The 23,539-nt window shown below is 46.7% G+C and overlaps 1 protein-coding gene and 1 non-coding gene across 2 annotated transcripts; both read left to right on the forward strand.

Annotated features, from left to right (window-relative positions):
• Positions 1-13,361: 13,361 nt before the first annotated feature.
• On the forward strand, positions 13,362-13,496 carry LOC114114226 (small nucleolar RNA SNORA70). The gene has a single exon (XR_003589057.1). It is a non-coding gene; the product is annotated as a small nucleolar RNA SNORA70 (small nucleolar RNA).
• On the forward strand, positions 13,402-13,929 carry LOC114108601 (large ribosomal subunit protein uL16-like). Its single transcript, XM_027968321.3, has one exon. It carries the CDS (start codon positions 13,447-13,449, stop codon positions 13,855-13,857), a length of 411 nt encoding a protein of 136 aa, XP_027824122.1. The 5' UTR covers positions 13,402-13,446; the 3' UTR covers positions 13,858-13,929.
• Positions 13,930-23,539: the final 9,610 nt, after the last annotated feature.

A 23,539-nucleotide genomic window follows, 5' to 3' on the forward strand; every position in this document is an offset into this window, starting at 1 on the left:
TCTGATTTGAAGGCTTATTCGAAAGCAACAGTAGTTAAGACAGAGTGGCATGGGCAAAAAGAAAGATGATATCCTTCTGGCCGATTCACGCCACTCTATGATGGCAACCAACACAACACTGAAGCAACTATCCTCCGAGTTATAAAAAAGAAAGGAGAATCAGCCAATAGAACAGAAAAGAGAGTCCTGCGATAGATCTGCGTATCCATGAGCAACTGGTTTTTTTTCAAACTTTAAACTTCTTGTTTTGTATTGGGGTGTAGCTGATTAACAATGCTGTGGTAGCTTCAGGTGAACAGCGAAGGGACTCAGCCAGACATACACATGTATCTACTCTCCCCCAGTGGAGAAGGCAGTGGCAACCCGCTCCAGCACTCTTGCCTGGAAAATCCCATGGATGGAGGAGCCTTGTAGGCTGCAGTCCATGGGGTTGCTAAGAGTCGGACATGACTGAGCGACTTCATTTTCACTTTTCACTTTCATGCTTTGGAGAAGGAAATGGCAACCCACTCCAGTGTTCTTGCCTGGAGAATCCCAGGGACAGGGGAGCCTGGTGGGCTGCCATCTATGGGGTTGCACAGAGTTGGACACGACTGGAGTGGCTTAGCAGCAGCAGCAGCATTCTCCCCCAAGCCCAGCAATTGATTTTTGACAGAGGTGTCAATGGGAAAGGGAAGTCTTTCTGAGCTAACGGTGTTGAAACAACTAGATATCCGATATCTGTATGGAAAAAAATTATGAACCTGGATCCCAACCTCACACCATACACAAAAATGAAGTTGAGACGATTAGTAGGTCAAAGGGTAAAAGTTAAACTATAACATTCTAGAAAAAGAGACACAAGGAAGAAAGGGCCCCTCATCTTCCACTCAGTGATGTCGTGTCTGCTTAGGCCCCCTGTAACTTTGCAGCCTGAAACCATGAGGAAATCCAGCCTGCAGGGAAGAAAAGAGCAAAGAGAAGGGCTCTTTGGAGCTGCCCTAGACGTGCCTATCCATCATAGGCAATGATGCATTTTCCTTCAGAGTTAAGCCAGTCGCATTGCATTCTCTGTTACTGGCAGCCAAAAGCTCCTCACTGAGACATGCCTGTCCTGCAGCATGGACACTCATAGCAGCATCATTCACACCAGCCCAGAGGAGAGAACAACCCAAATGTCCATCACAGACAAATGGATAAGCAAAATATGGCATGTCCTGTGCTGAGTCATGTCTGACTCTGCGACCCCATGGACTGTAGCCCGCCAGGCTCCTCTGTCCATGGGGATTCTCCAGGCAAGAATATTGGAGTGGGTTGCCATGCCCTCCTCCAAGGGATCTTCCCAGCCCAGGAATAAAACCCAGGTCTCCCGCATTGCAGGCAGATTCTTTACTGCCTGAGCCACCAGGGAAGCCCAAGAATACTGAAGTGGGTAGCCTATCCCTCCTCCAGGAGGAACTTCCCAACACAGAAATCAAACCCGGGTTTCCTGCACTGCAGGCGGATTCTTTAGCCGTTGAGCTACCAGGGGAGCCCAAAATATGACATATTGCTCAACAATGAGAAAGAAAGGAGTTCTGACACATGCTACAATGTGGGTGAACCTCAAGAACATTGTGAAAGACACCAGACACAAAAGGCCATATAATGGTATGACTCCATTTATATGGAACACATCTGTGGAATCGGAAACATCCAGAATGTAAACTAGGCAAATCCATGGCAACGGAAGGCAGACTGGTAGCCCGGGGCTAGGGGTGGGGGCCTGGAGGAGCCGCTGCTTAGTTGCTAAGGGGGTTTCCTTCTGGAATGATGAAAATGTTCCGCAACTGGATAGCAGCGATGATTGTGCAACACTGTGGGTATATGAACTGTCACTGAACTGTGTGCTTTCAAATAACTAACATGGTGAATTTTATGGTATGTGTATTTCACCACAATAAAAAGGTATTTTTTTTTTAAGGCAGCACATGGCTGTCTGAGGAGGGTGAGTGGAAAAACAGAGTAAGGCATTCTCCAGTGGCTCAACTGGTAGAGAATCCACCTGCCAGTGCAGGAGACACTAGAGATGTAGGTTCGATCCCTGGGTCAGGAAGATCTCCTGGAGAAGGAAATGGCAACCCGTTCAAATATTCTTGCCTGGAAAATTCCATGGACAGAGGAGCCTGGCGGGCTACAGTCCATGAGGTTGTGAAGAGTCAGACACAACTGAGTGCACACGCACGCACGCACGCACGCACGCACGCACGCACGCCCAAGGATTAGGGGATCTGGGGAGGGCAGCCGGGGCCTTCCTCTGCCTCTGGATAAAGCTGAGCTCAGCCTCTGGGGGCGGATGATGGGTTCACCCACCAGCCAAGACCCCTGCCCCCCGAGTCTCCTTTCACTTCCTGCCAATTCAGTTTGCCCTCAAGAGATCTCCAGCAAAAGATCCACAGTGCCGGGAAGACGCTGTCCATCAAGGAAACAGATTCATCCTAGCAACTGAGCTGGGACAGCTGACCTTTGATTAAAGCAGGGAATTGCAAAATAAATCAGATTAAAGATGTTTAAATTAATGGCGCCTGGAACTGCCTCCTAAGAACCCCACTTGGAAAATCTGAAAGAGAGAAATGATGCTTGCCAGCCCAGACATCAAGTCATGACCTTGTCAGCAGGAAGAGGAGCCGCGTGCCAAGCACCAAGATTTATGGGGTGGACTCCACTAAAAAAAGGCGATCTGGTGACCTCTCGTTTGACATTTAGTAGATACAGGCTTACGTTGCAGGAGCAGAAGCTTTGGGAACAAAGTGGTTAGCGGCTGTTGCATGAATGCTCAATATGTACCCTGCGGTGGACATTTGTTTTGAGTTTTGGCCAGCCACAATATTAAAATACAGTTACCTGATCTCCTGCCCTCCCCTGCAGCTGAAGCACAGGTGCTACAGGCTGTACCCATCAGATACCCTCTGCTGGCCTTCAGGTTCAGAACCAGACACAAAAAAGCTGCTGGCTCCTTGGTGGCAGTGACCGCAAGATCAAGTTCCTGGTGTGGCAGGGGCAGTGGTACTAGCCACAGCCTTTAGTCATCCGACTGGAACCAGAAGGGCTTGTTTCCGCCTGGTTAGCACCAAGTATGACTTCCTGGCTCACGTGTGAGCACCCAACTACACTGCTGAGATCAGCAAAAGCTCGCCTCTGTTGCCTACAATTGACAACAGGGCTCCACTGCTTCAGGAAATGGATCTCAGCAGGCGTCCCCCGACAAAGAAGGTCACATGACCCAGGCTGAACTAATGATATTGTCCCATCTCTCCAGCTAGAGCAATTGGTCTAGAGATGGTCATGTGAGCCAAGCGAAGCCAATCAAAATACTTTTCTGGGGTTGGTCTAGAGATGGGCACGTGACCCAAGTGGAGCCAATCAACATCCTTCCCTGGGATGTTTCTCCTGGGGAAGAATCTTGCTTCTGGGCTGACAGGGTTCAAGGCTGTGAGTCGGCGGGACACCAGCAGTCATGTTCTGCGCTTCCAGGTGGGGAGAGACCACCTGTAGTGGGAGAGAGAAGCCAGGAGAGACAAGAAACAGAAAGAGGAAGAGAAGGAAGCGTATCATCCTTTGAGTCCTTGCTCCCCACCTCCTACTTTCTGTGGTGTGATCATGGGAATTGATAAGTTCTCTTTTCTTGTTTAGGCTTGTTTGGGCTGGGCTGCTGCCATTTATAACAAAAGTCTGAAATACTGAAGGTGGAGAAATGTTGCTTTATTCAGGAGATGGCTTCATGGGCTTGTCTTTCTCTTGATGGCAGCTGACTTATCTTTAAAAGGAGCGAATTACCTGAGCACTGAAGCGTCTTTGGCAGACCTGGCTGGTGTGAGTCAGCAAACAGGTTTTGAGCATCTTCCTAATGTCAGGTCCTGGCCTAGGTGCTTTCACTCTATGTGAAATGATCCGGCATTCAGCAAGCGCTCAATAATTGTTGGGTACAGCAAGCTGTTATTATCATTGGTTCTAATTCTCCCCTTCCTATTTACAATTCAGAGAGCTGGCAGAGAGGGATGAGAGGAGGTGGGTTCAGGATTTGGGATAGGTAGTTTCCCCTCTTTTTCCCTCAAACATTTCTAATTAAAGCCCTCCCCCCAACCAAGTGATTCCTCCTAGTTCTGTGAACTTGACAAAGGGGAAAATATATTTTTTGATGTAACCAGACAACTGTGTGCTGAGGGAGTTGATGACCTGCTTTTGGAGGAAGTGATCCACTTTAAATACAGTACTTTCAAAATTAAGGAGTTCTCTGAATTCCAACGTGTAACTTTCTTGCCAAGTCTCCCCTGCTGGCGTAGGGAGCATAGTTCTGTGCCTTCTGGGCCTGGAAAGAAAGAAACCCTACTCTCCCAAACTCCTGTAGGGTGTCCCTTAAATTAATGCCTTGAATGACAGCTTGGCCTCTGACTGACCTTCAGGTCCAGCTCGGCAAGGTGTCATAGCCCGAAGAAATACAAGTGTGACTCAAAGGCATCAAAGAGTCAAGTCAGCCTTTACTGAAGGCTCTTGGAGTATTGGCAGAAGGGGAATTACACCTCCTGACATCTTGCCTAACTCTCTAAAAGTCTGCTTTCAACACGTCTCCCCTGAAGTCATTTCGCCCTCACAGCTGCACCTCTAAATTTCTCCTCTCCACACCCTTCCGCATCAAGTATTTTCTCCTTCATAGCAATGAACTCTTTTTAAAACACAACTTAATTTAGCCTCTTTGACTTATCTCAGCTTTTCTACCCACTACCTTTTATCAGCCCAGAGTCTCAGAGAAAACAGCAAAAATGTTCCTTAGGAGGTCAGGGGGAAAGGAAGGGAAGACCCAGACTCTTTCACTTTCCCTTCCTCAAAAATGTCGTGAGAGGAGTTCCTTGGCGGTCCAGTGGTTCAGAATGCACCTGCCAGTGCAGGGGACAGAGGTGTGATCCCTGGTCTGGGGAGAGTCCACATGCCGTGGGGCAGGTAAGCCTTTGTGCCACAGCTACTGAGCCCACACACCCTAGAGCCTGTACTCTGCAGCAAGAGAAGCCCGTGCACCGCAACTAGGGAGAAATCCCTGCTCCCTGCACCTAGACCCAGCGCAGCTGTGAGTAAGTAGATTGTTTGAATGTCAGCAGAGATGGAAAATAAGAGTTTAGGCATATATGTGTTTGGATGTCCATAGGTGACATCTGAAACTCAGCTGTTAGCCGTGAGCTCCCCTTTAGGAAGCAGGGGGGCTGAGGTGATTCAAACAAATGTGTGTCTGCCTCCCAAGACAGTGTAATGAGCAAACCGATGCAGCCGCCAGGACTCAGTCTCTTGATGACCAAGGCGCCTTGTCCCTCAGCTTTGTCCCCTCTTTGAACAAATCCTCTATGTGGTCACTCAGCATATCTCAGTAATTCATAGAACCAGCAAGGATACGGAAAAATTGAACATCACCAACAACCACCTGGATCTAATTGACATTTACAGAACACTCCACCCAACAATATCAGAAGACACTTCTTTTCTATTGCAACTGGGACAGTGACCAGGAGAGATCAGATCCTGGGTCATAACAAACCTGAAAATATATAAAGTATGTTCTCTGACCATAGTGGAATTAAACTAGAAATCAATAAGAAAAATGAAAAGACAATGTACCAGAATATTTGGGATGCAGGTAAAGAAATGTTTAGGAGAAAGTTTATAGCATTAAATGTTCATATTGGGGAAAAAAAGATCTCAGATCAATAACCTGGGCCTCCATTTAAAGAAACTAGAAAAAAAAGCTTAAGATAAATCTGAAGCATAAGGAAAGAAACAAAGATAGGAGCTGACATCAGTAAAGCTGAAATCAGAAAAATGATAGAGATAATCAGTGAAACCGACGCTTGTTTCTTGGAAAAGATCAATAAAACTGGTGAACTGCAAGCAAAATTGATAAAGGAAAAAAAATTATCAGTATCAGGAATGAGAGATAAGAGGTCACTGTAGGCACACAGATATTAAAAGAATAACAAATAATAGAACAATTCTGTGTACATAAGCCAAATAATTTAGATGAAATGGACAAATTCCTCAAAAAAAAAATTTTTTTACAAAATCTCACTCCCAGGTTGAAATAGATAACCTGACTCATCCTATAACCAATAAATTGAATTTATAATTTAAACCCCTTCCAAAAAGGAAGTCTCCTTGTCCAGATAATTTACTGGTAAATCATACCAAATATTCAAAGGAATTCTACCCAATAAAAGAGAAAGGAACACTTTGTAACTCTTTTTACGATGCCACCTGGTATCAAAACTGGATAAAGACATACAATCAAAGACCAGTATTTCTCATGGGCAGAGATGCAAAACTCCTCAACAAAATATCAGCAAACAAATTCGGAAATACATAAAAGGAGTAATATTCCAAGATCAAGTTGGGTTTATCCCAGGAATGTAAGACTAGTTCAGTGTTCAAAAGCAATCAGAGTAACCCACCATATGGTCAGCCTGAAAAAGAAAAGCCACATGATTGTATCAATTGATTCAGAGAAAGAATTAGAGAAAATGTGGTATCCATTCTTGAAAAAGCTCTCAGCAATAGAAATAGAAATAAATTGACCCACCCTGATAAAAGGAATCTACAGAAAAAAAAAAAAAAACCTACAGTTAACATCAGAGTTACTGCTGAGAGACTGAACACCCTCCCCCTCTGATTGGGAGCAAGGAAAGAGTGCCACCTCACCACTTTTTATCAACATCGTGTTAGAAGTCCTAGTCAGCATAATAAGGCAAGAAAAGTGGGAGAGGGGGCTGGCTATAGACCGGAAAGCAAGAAATAAAACTGTTCTTCCTTTGAGATGACATGATTGTCAGAATAGAAAATTCCAATGAATTTTTAAACCCCTACTCCCAACCCCCAAAATCCCAGAACTAAGAAGTGAGTTTACCTAGGTGGCAGGGTCAAGATCAACACAGAAAAATTCATCTTATTTATATATACTAGTAATGAACAATTGGAAATTAAAAAGTTTTAATGCTATTTTACAATAGCACCTCAAAATGACATGATTAGATATGAATCTGACAAAACAGCTATAGGATCCATACAATGAAAACTACAATGTGTGGATGGAAGGAAGCAAAGAAAATCTAAAGACATGGAAAGACGGGGGCTTCCCCGGTGGTCCAGTGATTTAGGATCTGCCTTGCAATGCTAGGACTTCCCTGGTGGCTCAGACGGTAAAGCGTCTGTCTACAATTCGGGAGACCCGGGTTTGATCCCTGGGTTGGGAAGATCCCCTGGAGAAGGAAATGGCAATCCACTCCAGGACTATTGCCTGGAAAATCCCATGGACAGAGGAGCCTGGTAGGCTACAGTCCATGGGGTCGCAAAGAGTCGGACACGACTGAGCGACTTCACTTCACTTTACAATGCTAGGGATGCTGGTTTGATCCCTGGTCCAGGAAGATCCCACATACTGCAGAGCAACTAAGGCCATGGCCACAACTACTAAGCCCGTGTGCCTAGAGCCGGTGCTCCACAACAGGGGAAGCCCCTGCAGTGAGAAGCTCACACACCACAAACTGGTAACCCCTGCCCTCTGCAACCAGAGAAAGCCCGTGCAGCAATGAAGACCCAGCACAGTCAAAAATAAATAAATGTTTAAAAAAATAAAAGAAATGAAAAGACAGATTGTGTTTCTGGATTAGAAGACTCAGTATAGCCATGATGTCAATTCTGCACAAATTGATCTGTAAACCTAATGCCATTCCAACACAAATCCTAGCAGTCTCTAAGACAGAAACAAACCAATTCTAAAATTTACACTGAAAGACAGGGAAGTAAGAGCCAAAACTGTTTTGAAAAAGAAGGCTACCATGGAAAGACTCATGATAGTCAATTTTAAGACCCTCTACACAGAAGTTATCAATCAAGTCAGCGTGGTACTGGTACAGGAACAGCTACATACATTAGTGAAGCAGGATAGAAGGTCCAGATACAGGCACCCATAACCATGGCCAATTGGTTTTTGACAGGGGTGAAAAGGCAGTTCAATGGACGGTCTTGGAACAATTGGATATCCATATGCAAAAACTCGACCAATCCTTGACCTAAACTTCACACTTTATACAGAAGTTAACTCAAATGAGTTGTAGATCTAAACATTAAAAAAAAAAAAAAAAACTATAAAACTTAAAAAAATATATAGAAGATAATATATTCATGATCTGGGGCTTCTTCTGTGTTGAAGAAAACAAAAACAGATGGAAAGATACTCCATGTTCCTGGATTGGAAGAATCAATATTGTCAAAATGACTACACTACCCAAGACAATCAACAGATGATTCGATGCAATCCCTGTCAAATTACCAATGGCATTTTTTACAGAACTAGAACAAAAAATCTTAAAATTTGACAAAGCTACAGTCATCAAGACAGTATGGTTGGTCCTGGCACAAAAACAGAAATATAGATTAATGTAACAGGATAGAAGGCCCAGAAATAAACATAAGCACCTCTGGTCAATTAATCTTCAACAAAGGAAGCAAAATTATACAATGGTGGAAAGACGGTCTCTTCAACAAATGGTGCTGGGAATACTAAACAGCTACATATAAAAAATTAAATCAGATCATTTTTCAACACCACACACACACACAAGCTCAAAATGGATTAGAGACCTAAATACAAGACCAGACACTATAAAACTTCTAGAGAAAAACATAGGCAGAACACACTCTGACATAAATTGCAGCAGTATCTTTTTCGACCGTCTCCCAGAGTAATGGAAATAAAAACAAAAATAAACAAATGGGGACCTAATTAAACTCAAAAGCTTTTGCACAGCAAAGGAGATCATAAACAAAACGAGAAGACAACCCACAGACAGAAAGAAAATATTTATAGATGATGTGACTGACAAGGGATTAGTCTCCAAAATCTACAAACAGCTCATGAAGCTTAATATCATCAAAATAAACAGTCCAATCAAAAAACGGGCAGAAGACCTAAATAGACATTTCTCCAAAGAAAACATACAGATGGCCAAGAGGCACACGAGAAGACATGCACCGTCCCTGACTATGAGAGAAACGCAAATCAAAGCTACACTGAGATACCACCTCACACCAGTCAGGGTGGCTTTGAACAGAATGGGGCTTCCTTAAAAAACTAAAATGAGAGTTACTTAGGATCCTATAAAGCATTCAGTTGTGGTGCTGGAGAAGACTCTTGAGAGTCCCTTGGACAACAAGAAAATCAAACCAGTCATTCCTAAAGGAAATCAACCTTGAATATTCATTGGAAGGACTAATGTTGAAGCTGAAGAAAAGACCCCGATACTGGGAAGAGACACTGATGCTAGGAAAGATTGAAGGCAGGAAAAGGGGACGACAGAGGATGAGATGGTTGGATGGCATCATTGACGCAATGGACATGAGTCTGAGCAAACTCCGGGAGACAGTGAAGGACAGGGAAGCCTGGCATGCTGCAGCCCATGGGGTCACAAGGAGTCAGACATGACTTAGCAACCAAAAAACAAATGCTCCTATAATCCCACTTCTGGACACATATCCAGAGGGGGAAAAAATGCCTGAAAGGATACATACACCCCCATGTTCATGCAGCACTGCTTACAATAGCCAAGACAGGGAAGCAACCTAAATGTCCATAGTGAGAAGAATGGATAAAGAAGAGACGTTATAAATATATAATGAATAGTGCTCAGCCTTTAAGAAGAATGATCTAATGTCACTTGCAGCAGCAGGGATGGACCCAGAGATTGTCATCCTGAGTGAAGTAAGTCAAAGAGAAATATCATATGATGTTGCTTACATGCAGAATCTAGAAAAGAAACTATACAGATGAACTTATTTGCAAAATAGAAACAGACTTCCATAGAGAATGAACTCACGGTTACTAGTGGGGAGATGTGGAGGGAAGGGATAGTTAGGGAGTTTGGGGTGGACATGTACACACTGCTGTGTTTAAAACAGATAACCAACAAGGGCCTACTGCATAGCACAGGGAACTCTGCCCAGTGTTATGTGGCAGTCTGGATGGGAGGGGAGTTTGGGGGAGAATGGATACATGTGTATGTATGGCTGAGTCCCTTCGCTGTTCACCTGAGACTATCACAGCGTTGTTAATTGGATATACTCCAATACAAAATAAGTGTTAGTAGCTCAGTCGTGTCTGACTCTGCAATCCCATGGACTGTAGCCCACCAGGCTCTTTTGTCCATGGAATTTTCCAGGCAAGAATACTGGAGTGGGTTGCCATTCCCTTCTGCAGGGGATCTTCCCAACCTAGGGATCAAACCTGGGTCTCCTACACTGCAGGCAGGTAATTTACTGTCTGAGCTTCCAGGGAAAACCCCTTTTTATGTAAAATAAAAGTTTCTAAGAAATCAAAAATGTTCAGTCTGTGAAAGACAGGTAAGAGAATGAAAAGACAGGAACTTCCCTGGTGGCCTGGTGGTTAAGAATCTGCCTTGCGATGCAGAGTATGCGGGTTCAATCCCCGGTCTGGGAGCTAAGATCTCACCTGTCACGGAGCAACTAAGCCCACATCAAGCTAGAGAGTCCACGTGCCTAATGACAGGTTCCACATGACGCAATGAAGATCCCACAAACTGCAACTAAGATCCAAGGCAGCCAGATGAATAAATTTGTTTTTGAATGAGAGAGAATGAAAAGACAAGCTACAGACTTGGAGAAAGCATGGGCAAATTGCACGCTCATCAAAGGACTGATATCCAGAATGCACAGAGAGCTATCAGGGGGTATAGCTCGGGGGTAGAGCATTTGACTGCAGAATGTATAAAGAACTCCCACAACTCGGCAGTAAAAAAACAAACAACCCCAAGAGGGCATATGAAAGGCATATGTTCAATACGTTCAATATCATTAGACATCAGGGAAAGGCACATTAAAGCTGTTCTGAGATGAACTACACGCCTGCTAGAATGGTGTGTGCACGCTCAGTCCTGTCTGACTCTGCAGCCCCATGGACGGTACCCACCAGGCTCCTCTGTCCATGGGCTTTCCCAGGCAAGAATACTGGAGTGAGTTGCTATTTCCTTCTCCAGAGGATCTTCCCGACCCAGGGATCAAACCTGTGTCTCTTGTGTCTCCTGCATTGCAGGTGGATTCTTTACCAACAGTGCCATCTGGGAAGTCCAGTAGAACAGCAAGACTTAAAAAAAAAAAAAAAATCAGCAACACTAAATGCTAGTGAGAATGTGGAGAGACTGGAACTCTCATTCATTGCAGGTGGAAAAGCAAAATGGCGCAGGCACTCCGGAAAACAGTTTTAACAGTTTTCATAAAATTAAACATCCACTTGCTGTGTGACTCAACTGTCCCACTTTGAGGTATTGACTCTAGAGAAATGAAAGTTTGCCTTCATACAAAAACATACGTGAATGCTTATAGAAGCTCTATTCATAAACACCAAATCTCAGAAATGACCCAAATATTCTTCAGTGGGTGAATGGATAAATAGGCCCCACACTCTTGAGAAACCTATATGCAGGCCAGGAAGCAACAGTTAGAACTGGACATGGAACAACAGACTGGTTCCAAATAGGAAAAGGAGTACGTCAAGGCTGTATATTGTCACCCTGCTTATTTACCTTCTACGCAGAGTACATCATGAAAAACGCTGGGCTTGAAGAAGCACAAGCTGGAATCAAGATTCCCAGGAGAAATATCAATAACCTCAGATATGCAGATGACACCACCCTTATGGCAGAAAGTGAAGAGGAACTAAAAAGCCTCTTGATGAAAGTGAAAGAGGAGAGTGAAAAAGTTGGCTTAAAGCTCAACATTCAGAAAACAAAGATCATGGCATCTGGTCCCATCACTTCATGACAAATAGATGGGGAAACAGCAGAAACAGTATCAGACTTTATTTTGGGGGCTCCAAAATCACTGCAGATGGTGACTGCAGCCATGATATTAAAATATGCTTACTCCTTGGAAGGAAAGTTATGACCAACCTAGATTGCATATTAAAAAGCAGAGACATTGCCAACAAAGGTCTGTCTAGTCAAGGCTATTGTTTTTTCAGTGGTCATGTATGGATGTGAGAGTTGGACTGTGAAGAAAGTTGAGAGCTGAAGAATTGACGCTTTTGAACTGTGGTGTTGGAGAAGACTCTTGAGAGTCCCTTGGACTGCAAGGAGATCCAACCAGTCCATTCTAAAGGAGATCAGTCCTGGGTGTTCATTGGAAGGACTGATGCTAAAGCTGAAACTCCAATACTTTGGCCACCTGATGCGAAGAGCTGACTCATTGGAAAAGACTGATGCTGAGAGGGATTAGGGGCAGGAGGAGAAGGGGAGGACAGAGGATGAGATGGCTGGATGGCATCACCGACTTGATGGACATAAGTTTGAGTGAACTCTGGGAGTTGGTGATGGACAGGGAAGCCTGGCGTGCTGAGATTCATGGGGTCGCAAAGAGTCAGACACAACTGAGCGACTGAACTAATTCATCCATACCATTTTGCAGCAAAGAGTGATGAACTATTAATACAAATAAGCAGCAGCTTGCCTGGATCTTGAAGCCATTAGGCTGAGAGAATGGAGGCAGCAAGGTTACATGCAGCATCTTGGTTCACACCCTCCAGAGCTTCCCAGGTGAAGCCAGAAACTGACCTCTACATGGAGGGCAGGAGAGACCTAAGAGGCAGGTCATTCTAAATTGGTAGGTGGCAGGGTTAATAAGGGGCTTCTCTGATGGTTCAGATGGTAAAGAATCCACCTGCAATGCAGGAAACCTGGCTTCGATCACTGGGTTGGGAAGATCCCCTGGAAAAGGGAAAAGCTACCCACTCCATTATTCTGGCCTGGAGAATTCCATGCACAGAGGAGCTTGGCAGGCTGTGGTGTTGGAGAAGATTCTTGAGAGTCCCTGGGGCTGCAAGATCAAACCAGTCCATCCTAAAGAAAATCAGTCCTCGATATTCATTAGAAGGACTAATGCTGAAACTAAAGCTCCAATAATTTGGCCACCTGATGTGAAGAACTGACTCATTGGAAAAGACTCTGATGCTGGGAAAGATTGAAGGTAGGAGGAGAAGGGGATGACAGAGGATGAGATGTTGGATGGCATCACCTACTCGATGGACATGTGTTTGAGTGAGCTCCAGGAGTTGGCGATGGACAGGGAAGCCTGGAGTGGTGCAGTCCATGGGGTAGTAAAGGGTTGGACACGGCTGAGCAACTGAACTGAGGGTTAATAAGCAAGGGGTGGGACTTCCCCAGTGGTCCAGTGGCTAAGACTCCGAGTTCCCAATGCAGGGGGCCTGGGATCAATCTTTGGTCAGGGAACTAGATCCCACGTGCCTCAGCACAGGCAAATAAATACATAAATATTTCTTTTAAAAACTAAGGAAGGCTTTGCAGCCAATTAAGCCGACTGTGCTCTTTTCCCCATGGGGGCCCAGTGTGCAATGGCTGCAAATAGCAGGCTCCTTGGTAGTGTATGCAACCTGTTGCCTGTACAGGCTGCCCTAAGGGACCTTGGAAACAACTCTTCCTAGTGGGCATTCATGACTGGCCTGCTGTTTCCCAATCTAGACTCCAGACAGGTATGCGCGGTGCCTTTGGAAAGCCTCAGGGCACAGTGGCCAGGGTCCACATTGGCCAGGTCATAATGTCCATCCGCACCAAGCTGCAGAACAAGGAACATGTGATTGAAGCCCTCCGCCGGGCCAAGTTCAAGTTCCCTGGCCGCCAGAAGATCCACATCTCTAAGAAGTGGGGATTTACCAAATTCAACGCGGATGAATTTGAGAACATGGTGGCAGAAAAGCGACTCATCCCAGATGGCTGTGGGGTCAAATACATCCCTAATCGTGGTCCCCTGGACAAATGGCGGGCCCTGCACTCATGAGCATCAGCGCTGTCCCCTCCTTAATCATGCTCACCAATAAATGCTATTTCCTGTCAAAAAAAAAAAAAAAAACTAAGGAAGGGGAAGGGCTTCCCAGGTGGCTCAGTGGTAAAGAATCCACCTGCCAATACAGGAGATGCGGGTTCAATCCCTGGGCTGGAAGATTCCCTGGAGAAGGAAATGGCAACCCACTCTAGCATCCTTGCCTGGAAAATCCCATGGACAGAGGAGTCTGGTGGGCTATAGTCCTGGGGTGGCAAAGAGTCAGACGCTGCTTAGCGGCTAAACCACAGCAACAAAACGAGCAAGAGGACTGATGCACCGGCCTAGTCTTGGGCCGCAGGACAAGCAGAGCTCCCCACCCACCCGCCAGAAGCTTAAAGTTTATATAGAGACCCTCCCTGGCTTCAGTCACTTCTGTTGTCCAGGTGGTCACAACTACACCTTACTCCAGGTCATGTCCTGGAGAACGGCTTCCGCCGTGGGAAAGGTGGACAGAACTACACTCCAAGAACAGGGAGCAGGCAAGGCGCCTCTGATGGCCTGGATCCAGCTCTTGGGTGGACCAGCCATCACATCCTCTCAGTGATTCTCTCCAACCCTTTGTTTGTTTCCGTTTATATGACATTCACAAAAAGACAAAACTACTCCAGTGATATAGTGATGCGAACAGGTCGATGGTTGCTGTGGGTTAGGAGAGGTGAGGGTGTGATTCCAAGGGGTTAGCAGAAAGGAATGCGTTTGTGTTTCATTTGTTTGTTTGTTTGGTCACACCACGCAGCTTGCGGGAGTCTTAGTTCCCTGACCAGGCACTGAACCTGCGCCTCTGGCAGTGGAAGTGTGGAGTCCTCTCCACTGGACTGTCCGGAAATTTGCATAAAGGAGTTTTTTCAGTGATAGAACTGTTTTGGATCCTGGTGGTGGCCGTGGTTACACAAATTTATACGCGTGCTCTGGGAAAGATTGAAGGCAAGAGGAGAAGGGGATAACAGAACGAGATGGTTGGATGGCATCACCGATTCAATAGACAGGAGTTTGAGCAAGCTCCAGGAGTTGGTGATGGACGGGGAGGCCTGGCGTGCTGCAGTCCGTGGGGTCGCAAAGAGTCGGACGTGACTGAGGGACTGAACAACAACAAGACAATGAACAGAAATGTACACCAAAAAAATAAGGTCAATTTTACTGCATTTCAATCCAAAAATTTAAATTTAAAAATACAGAAGCCTCAAAAAGTTAATGTAGATTAGTAAGGGCTATCAATATATAGTCACAAATAGAACTTTAAATGGTGTTTTAAACAAAAATATGACTCAAAAAAGACATGCTCATTACAGAAAATTAGAAAAATGGAAGACACAATGAAGTTTTAAACACTCTCTAAACGAGTTTCCCCAGAGAAGGCAATGTCAGCCCACTCCAGCACTCTTGCCTAGAAAATCCCATGGATGGAGGAGCCTGGTAGGCTGCAGTCCATGAGGTTGCTAAGAGTCGGACACGACTGAGCGACTTCTCTTTCGCTTTTCACTTTCATGCATCGGAGAAAGAAATGGCACCCCACTCCAGTGTTCTTGCCTGGAGAATCCCAGGGACAGGGGAGCCTGGTGGGCTGCCATCTACGGGGTCGCACAGAGTCGGAGACGACTGAAGCGACTTAGCAGCAATCTATAAAAATACTCAGTCACTGCGCTGTAAATCTGTAAATCTATAAAACCAGTTTCCCAGGAATAAGCACTGTTATTATCTTGATGAATACAACCGCAGACCTCTGTCTATGCCTGTGTCTCAGTCCGTTTGGGCTGCTGTAACAAAAACACAATAAACTTACAGTTCTAGACTCTGGGAAGTCCAAGATCATGGCATCAGTGGATTTCAGTGTTTGGTGAGGGCCGCTTTCTGGTTCAAGGACAGCCTTCTTCTCTCTGTGTCTTCACGAGGCTGAAGGGGCAAGTGAGCCCTCTGGGGCCTCTTGCTGCTGCTAAGTCGCTTCAGTCATGTCCGACTCTGTGTAACCCCATAGATGGCAGCCCACTAGGCTCCTCTGTCTCTGGGATTCTCCAGGCAAGAACACTGGAGTGGGTTGCCATTTCCTTCTCCAATGCATGAAAGTGAAAAGCGAAAGTGAAGTCGCTCAGTCGTGCCTCTTAGCAACCCCATGGACTGCAGCCTACCAGGCTCCTCCGTCCATGGGATTTTCCAGGCAAGAGTACTGGAGTGGGGTGCCATTGATACAGGCGCAAATCCCACTCATGAGGGCTCCACCCTCACGGCCTAATCCCCTCCCAGAGGCCCCACCTCCTAAAGGGGCCTAACCCTTGAGGGTTAGCATTTCAACATACGAATTGTGGGGGACACCGACTTTCATTCGATAACACATTAGGTTTTTTTGGGGGGTGTTAAATATTTGCTTTATTTCTTATTTATTTATTTGGCCGCTCTGGGTCTTAAGTGCAACATGGGGGATCTAGTTTCCTGGCCAGGAATCAAACCTGGGCCCCCACACTGGGAGCTCAATGTCTTAGCCGCTGAACCACCAGGGAAGTCCCCACATTGTTTTAACAACAATTACATCATTCTGTATCTATAGTTGTGATTTTTTTTTTAACTGACAACATGTCATTGAAGAGTCTTCTACCATCTGATTTTCAGTGGCTGCTTAGTAATCCATTGGACCATGAATATACCATAACCTATTTAGCCAGTGCCCTATAATTAGACATGTATGTTGTATCTTGTCTTTAATACTCCATATGTGAAGGCCAATTTTTCAAAATGATGAAAATCCTCATTTCATGGGCAACTTCATTAGCAAGGGAATCAGCAGGATGAAGATTGGAGTTGTATATAGCTGCTGAAAGAAAGAACGTGGATATAGATTGCTAAATTAGATACAGCCATATCCCAAAGACACATGGATCATCTTTGAGGTTATTTTCTAAATGACAGAAAAGAAAACCTGTGTACTTTATCAGCTGTCTATAAATTAGCCTCTAACGTCACAGAGCTGTAAAATATCTGATCCCTGATTGATGGCAACTAGAAAGTCAAAGGAACTTAGAGCTCCTGAGAGAATTAGTTGACCTTCAGGTGGGCTTGTTAGAAAATGCCCTTCCATGACTTTAAAAGGATGCCCCACCCTCTTTTTGCCTTATTTCCATTTTTTAAATTGTTTTTCTCAACACAAGGCAACTGTAATAATTTCTATTATTTTTATTCACATTCAGTGAGCACACTGTAGCTGAATTTTTACAAAATTTTCAATGGACAATTTTCCACAAGCAGGTTTCTGAGTCAAAGAGAGTATGTATTTATGGCTTCTGATGCATATTGTAAATTGTCTGATATATCCTTCCATCTGCAGTGGGAGGAAGTCTTTACTCTCCTCCGCCCTCCCCAATATTGAAAGTTATTCTTAAAATCTGTACGAACATGGTAGATGAAAATGTATCAGACTTATTTTTATCTATACTTCTTGACTTACTAATAAAGTTGAACATTTTCAATATGCATATTTGCCAGGAAAATAGTGTTTTTAAGAAAATATAGCTAGACTTCCCTGGTGGTTCAGCGGTTAAGACCCTGTAATCCCAGTGCAGAGGGCCAGGGTTCAGTCCCTGGTCAGGGAACTAGATCTTCCATGCTGCAACTAAGGCTTGGTGCAGTTAGATAAATATTTTTTTAAAAGAAAATACAACTTAAAAATCCAATAATAATGTTAATATACTTTTACTCAGCCTCGCGGCGCCTCTATTTTCTCATCTGTAAAAGGGTGATAGTAATGCTGACCTCCAAGTCTGTTGCCGTCAGTTGCCTAGAATCATCTCCCCCCAAAAATCCTTGCCCTCAAATTCTTAACTCACAATTTTTTTCTGGGGCGTTTGAAATTAAGACAGAGACTAAAGCACAAGTGAGCCGTGACACCCAGCACAGTGCAGAGAGAAATTTTCACCTTTAGATCTTTAGACTTCCTAGACCCTGAAGGTAAAGTCCCTTGGGCAGGACTTTAGCCTCTGGCTCTTAGAGTTTATCTTAACAAAGGCCGTTCTGACCAGAGTGAAGCTTCCTATGGAGGTCTGCCTGGAGGAGGAATGGCAATGAAGATCATTTGTTGAGTGTTTTCTTTTTTCCTTCCAGTTTTATTGAGGCATAATTGACATACAGCACTGTGTAAGTTTAAGGTGACAGCTCCATGATTTGACTTACACGCATCCGGAAATGATGGCCACAATAAGTTCAGCGAACATCCATCATCTCATATAGATACAAAAGTAAAGAGTGTTGGGAGAATTTCCTTGTGGCCCAGCGGTTAAGGCTCTGCCTCTCACTGTAAGGGACGCAGGTTCGATCCCTGGTCGAGGAACTAAGATCCCACATGCCATTAAGCCCCTGTGCCACAACTGGAGAAAGCCCACGCGTCCCAGCTACTGAGCCCGCATGCTCCAGAGCCCATATGCCCCGAGAGAAGCTCATGTGCACCCGCATTAGAGAAAGCCTGCAGGCTGCAAGGAAGACCCAGGGCAGCCAAAATGAAACAAAATAATAGGAAAGAAAGAGTGGTGGGTGTTTTCCACGTGCAAAGTTTCTGCACATCACCCATGTAGGTCTTACACTGACAGATCCCAGAAGCCACTTGGAGGCTCTGTCCTTCATCAAACCCACGCTGGAGTGGAGTTTCCTTCCCTCCCAGGGATCTCTGTGGGCTTGAAGTGAAGTGACTCAGTCGTGTCCCACTCTTTGCGACCCCCATAGACTGTAGCCCACCAGGATCCTCCATCCATGGAATTTTCCAGGCAAGGGCACTGGAGTGGGTTGCCATTTCCTTCTCCAGGGGATCTCCCCGACCCAGGGATCGAACTCGGGTCTCCCGCATTGTAGGCAGACGCTTTACCATCTGAGCCACCAGGGAAGCCCTCTGTGGGCTTGGCGAACCCCATCTCGAAGCTTAGGGAGCATGTAAAAAGGAAGGATGCCCTGATACCTGCTACAGCGTGGATGAGCCTCAGGAACATCATGCTGAGCGCAAGGAGCCAGACACAAAGGAACCACTATCGCATGATTCCATTTATGCGAGGCATCCAGAAGAGGAAAATGCATGGGGCCAGAAGGCAGGCTGGTGGCTGCCGAGGACTGGGGACAGGGGACAAGGAGGGTGACTGCGTAACAGGGACAGGGCTTCTTAGGGTGATGAAAACATCTTGGAACAAGATAAGAGGTGATGGCTACACGACGTCGTGAAGGTACCAAACGCCACCTAGCATTAAAATGATTCATGATCGACTTTCTGTGGTAGGAAATTTACCTCCAGAAAAGAAGGTGACTCAGGGGACTTCCCTCGTGGTCCAGTGGTTAAGACTCCATGCTCCCATGCTGGGGGGCCCGGGTTCCATCCCCGGTCAGCGAACTAAACTCCACCTTCCGCAACTAAGACCCTGCACAGCCAGATAAATAAATAGTATTTTTATGGCTCAGGAGAGGAACAACTTTGCTGCCTAATGTCTCTCGGAGTTTATATTCTCAGTTAACGGCTGCGGATGGGCAGTCAGTAATACATAGTATCAGGAGGTAAAGCTCAGACGTCACGGGAATAAAATGATCTTTTGTCCTGAGTTTTGGGTATGGATCTGTAAGATCTCTGAAGCCCATCCATTCCATCGATATCACTTATTTTGGTCTTCCACCTTTGTAGCGCCTTCACGGCACCACACTGTTAAATATATGATTTTCTTCGATTGTAAAACACACACAACACACACATAAAGATGAGGGACAGAAGCTGCTCAGAGTCACCAGCTGGTGCTTCCACTGCATCTGAACCTCGTCTGGTTGACACGAGGCCAGGGTGTGGTTACGAGGATACCCCGCTTGCGGTGGACCGCAGGAACCAGGGCTCTGGAAGTAAGAAGCTGTGTGTCCTCCTGGCTGGCGTTCCCTGGAGAAGCTCCTTCCACTTGTAAAGAAATAGAGACATGTTACAAATCATTTCATGTCACTTTATGGGAAGCGTTTTATCACCCTTCTTCCATCCCCTGCAGTCTTTTGAAGCTCTCAAGTTTCCCTCTGGTCCGAGTGATGCTCAGCCCTCTTTGCAGCAGGTATTGATCTGGGGAATTTCCAAGAATTGATTCTCCTAACAGAGGCTGCCAGATACCAGGGCTGAATCTGAGGCAAACTCAACACAGGCCCCGGGGCCAGCTTCCCGTCTGAATCCTTCCAGCTCCAGAAAAGAGAGGGTGGGGGTGCAGGAAGCCTAAAGGGCAAGGTCAGGTCTAAATCCCTCCTTAGATGCACAGGGCAGCTTTGCCTGCAAGGCAGAGATTGTGGGCACCTGGGCCCCACCCGGGTGGGAAGCAGGGGCTTCCTCCCTGCTGTTTGCACAAAGCACCCCTTTTGCACATCAAGGCTTTTCGGGTTCTGGGATGCTCCCTGGGCAGGTGTGGGGACATGTGCAGGCAAGGAAGATGTTAGCACAGTGGGAGCCTGCCTCTGCTACTGCTTGGCTCAGCTGGCACTCTTGACTCAAGGCATTTTCCTCTCGGACTCAGACCTGGTTAGAGATCTGGACTGCAGTTTCTCCAGGGGTCGGGGCAGCCAGAGACACAAGCTAGGAGCCATGTTTCTGGACCAAAACTGGACTAAACGAAAGGGCAGCAACTTTGGGGCAAGGAGAACTGGACAATAGCAGCAATAATATTAACTGCTTCTATTTACAAAGGAGTTCAGACACATCATTTTTATCGATTCTCACCCATGGCCCTGTGAGAAATGGACTTCTAGCTTCTATCAACCCCACTCGACAGATGAGGAAACTAAGGCTCAGCTAGGTTCATGATTCCATATTAGCCCAGATCGCACAGCTGGTAGGGGTGTAGCCAGGACTGGAACCCAGGGAAAGAAATATAGCTATATTATGAGACTGGAAACTTTGGGAGAAGAGAGCAATCATCCCTCACCCTTCGCCTCCCTGAACTGTTTAATTTACAGCCAGATGGTACAGCAAGTGGGGTGGCTTGAAAATGTCTTGAGACTAGCCAAAAAATGCTGAAGACAGCGGGCTTTCCCAGGCCCCACCCTGCCCCTGGAATCCCAGGCCTCCCTGAGCCACGCGATGGTCCATCTGACCCCTCCTTGTGGAAGAAACACTTCGCCTGCCTTGTCCCAAGACCAGCCAGGGAGCTGAGGGTGAGGGTCATGGGAGTGGCTGGCTTGTCGCCTCTTTTTCTTCCTAGAGCGTCCAGGGCAAGGAGTGGCCAGCCAAGGACGCCCAGTTGGGCGCCGGCAGCTCCAGGGAGCCCAGGGTCAGATTTGCCTTTGTGTTGAGAAAGTGAGATCTCTCCACGTTCAGACTTAGCCCGTTGCCTGGTGGAAAATTCCAGACTCTGGGAAGTGCTGGTTCCAGGCACCCTGAGAGAGAGGACACCCGGCCAAAACTAATGGATCACAGTGGTGGCTCTGGCTTTATGTTCGGAAGGCCTGGCCTCAAATCTCTGCTCTTCCACGTATTTGCTGTGTGACTCTAGGGAAGTCACTGACCCTCTCTGAGACTCGGTTTCCTCCTTTGAAAATGGGGATGAGAACAGTAGCTGCAGAGCGGCCGGAGTGGGGCAGGGGGCAGCAGCTGTATGTGGGCGCTTCCTGATTGCCCAGCCCCACCTAAGCTCTTCCTGCTCTGGTCACATGATGCTCACAACAGAAACCTGCAAGCTGAGTCCCGTGATCAACCCCATCGGACAGCTCCAGGCCTGTCCAGGTAGCACCCTGGGACCCTCTCTGGCTGACCCCATCATTCCTGCAGCCTGTCCCAACCCTTCTCGCCTGCTCCTGCAGTTCATGCCCAGCTGGCTTCCCTGAGCAGGAATGGGCTCTCAGGCTCAGATGTTTTCAGGGTCTTCTGTCCCCAGCAGGCAGCAGGTTGTGAGCAGGACCTTCCTCCCTGGGTCCAGCCTCTGCCTCCCTCCCCTTGTCGCCGCCCCCCCCCCCTCGCCGCCCCTCCCACCGCCAGTCTGCCTCTGAGCTGCTTCTCCCTCCAGGCAAGAGGTCCTCACCCCACCTCCACGGACCCCAGCTGGGCAAGCCCCCTTCCCTCGCACACCTCACCTCCCAAGCAGCAGCATCTGGGAGAGACCAGAGACGGCCATCCACTGCCCAGATCTGGACCTAACAGAAGCTACCTCCCCCAACACCTGGTGTCTGGCCAAAAGCAGTTTTATTGGAAACCCTTTACAGACGGTAAGACGGGGCCCTGCCGCTTCTCTCTGGGCCATTTGTTGCTGTTCAGTTGCTACGTTGCGTCCGACCTGCCGTCTTGTGGACTGCAGCACGCCAGCCTTCCCTGTCTTTCACCATCTCCCAGAGGCTGTGGAAACTCTTTGTCCATTGAGTTGGTAATGCAATCCAACCATCTCATCCTCTGTCACCCCCTTCTCCTCCTGCATCGGGGTCTTTTCCAATGAGTTGGCCCTTTGAATCAGGTGGCCAAAGTACTGGAGCTTCAGCATCAGTCCTTCCAGTGAATATTCAGGGTTGATTTCCTTTAATATTGACTGGTTTGATCTCCTTGCCAGTATTCTTGCCTGGAGAATCAGATGGACAGAGGAGCCCGGCAGGCTACAGTTCATGGGATCGCAAGAGTCGGACACAACTTAGCGGTATCCTTATTTTCTTTCTTTCCTTTGATATTGACTGGTTTGATCTCCTTGCAGTCCAAGGTACTCTTTAAGAGTCTTCAACACCAAAGTTTGAAAGCATCAATTGGGATGTTATGCTACAATTGGTCTCAAGGGGGCACTGCTGTAAGGCCTAAACAAAATGATGGCTGAGAACCTAGCACACAGTTCAGTGTGGTATTAGCTTTACCAAGATCTATTGTGCTAGGATCACTTTGTTGATAGAATGGGTGAGTTACAGAGAAGAGCCATGAGGCCAGGCTTCCCAAGAAGCACAGAAAGAGGGCTATAAGCTCAGACTGCCCAGGTCTGGGCTGGTACCGACTCCTGAAAGGGGGCCTGTGTCCCTTCTTTCTGTAGAGATTCATATCCTGGGAAAATCTGACGCTTCACTGACATGGAAGCAGTGGCCACTGGGTCCACGTGCATCCTTCCCTCCGGCCATGTGGCTGTCTCCTATAATCCTACCTCTGTATCTTTGCACCTGCTGTTTCCTGCTTGGGGCACCCCTCCCTCACCTCCTCCCCACCTCAGTTCAGCCACTCAGTCATGTCTGACTTTTTGCCACCCCATGGACTGCAGCGCACCAGGCCTCCCTGTCTATCACCAACTCCCAGAGCTTGCTCAAACTCATGTCCATCAAGTCGGTGATGCCATCTAACCATCTCATCCTCTGTTGTCCCCTTCTCCTGCCTTCAATCTTTCCCAGCATCAGGGTCTTTTCCAAAGAGTCAGTTCTTCACGTCAGATGGTAAAAGGATCTGAGCTTCAGCTTCAGCATCAGTCCTTCCAATGAATATTCAGAACTGATTTCCTCTAGGATGGACTGGTTTGATCTTGTAGTTTCCCCATCTAGATACTGCCATTCCTGAAGGCCAGCCCTGCCCCTCCTCCTGCAGGAGGTCCCTGGGTGACTGCAAGCGGGGAGAAGGGCTCAACCCCACCCCATGGTGAGGTCCTTGGTTGACATCACCCATCTGCAGCTGAAGTTCATGACCCTCTGGGGTGTGTCCTGCTTTTGA

Source organism: Ovis aries, chromosome 3 (assembly GCF_016772045.2).
Source record: "Ovis aries strain OAR_USU_Benz2616 breed Rambouillet chromosome 3, ARS-UI_Ramb_v3.0, whole genome shotgun sequence".
In the NCBI taxonomy this organism is placed as follows: Eukaryota; Metazoa; Chordata; class Mammalia; order Artiodactyla; family Bovidae; genus Ovis; species Ovis aries.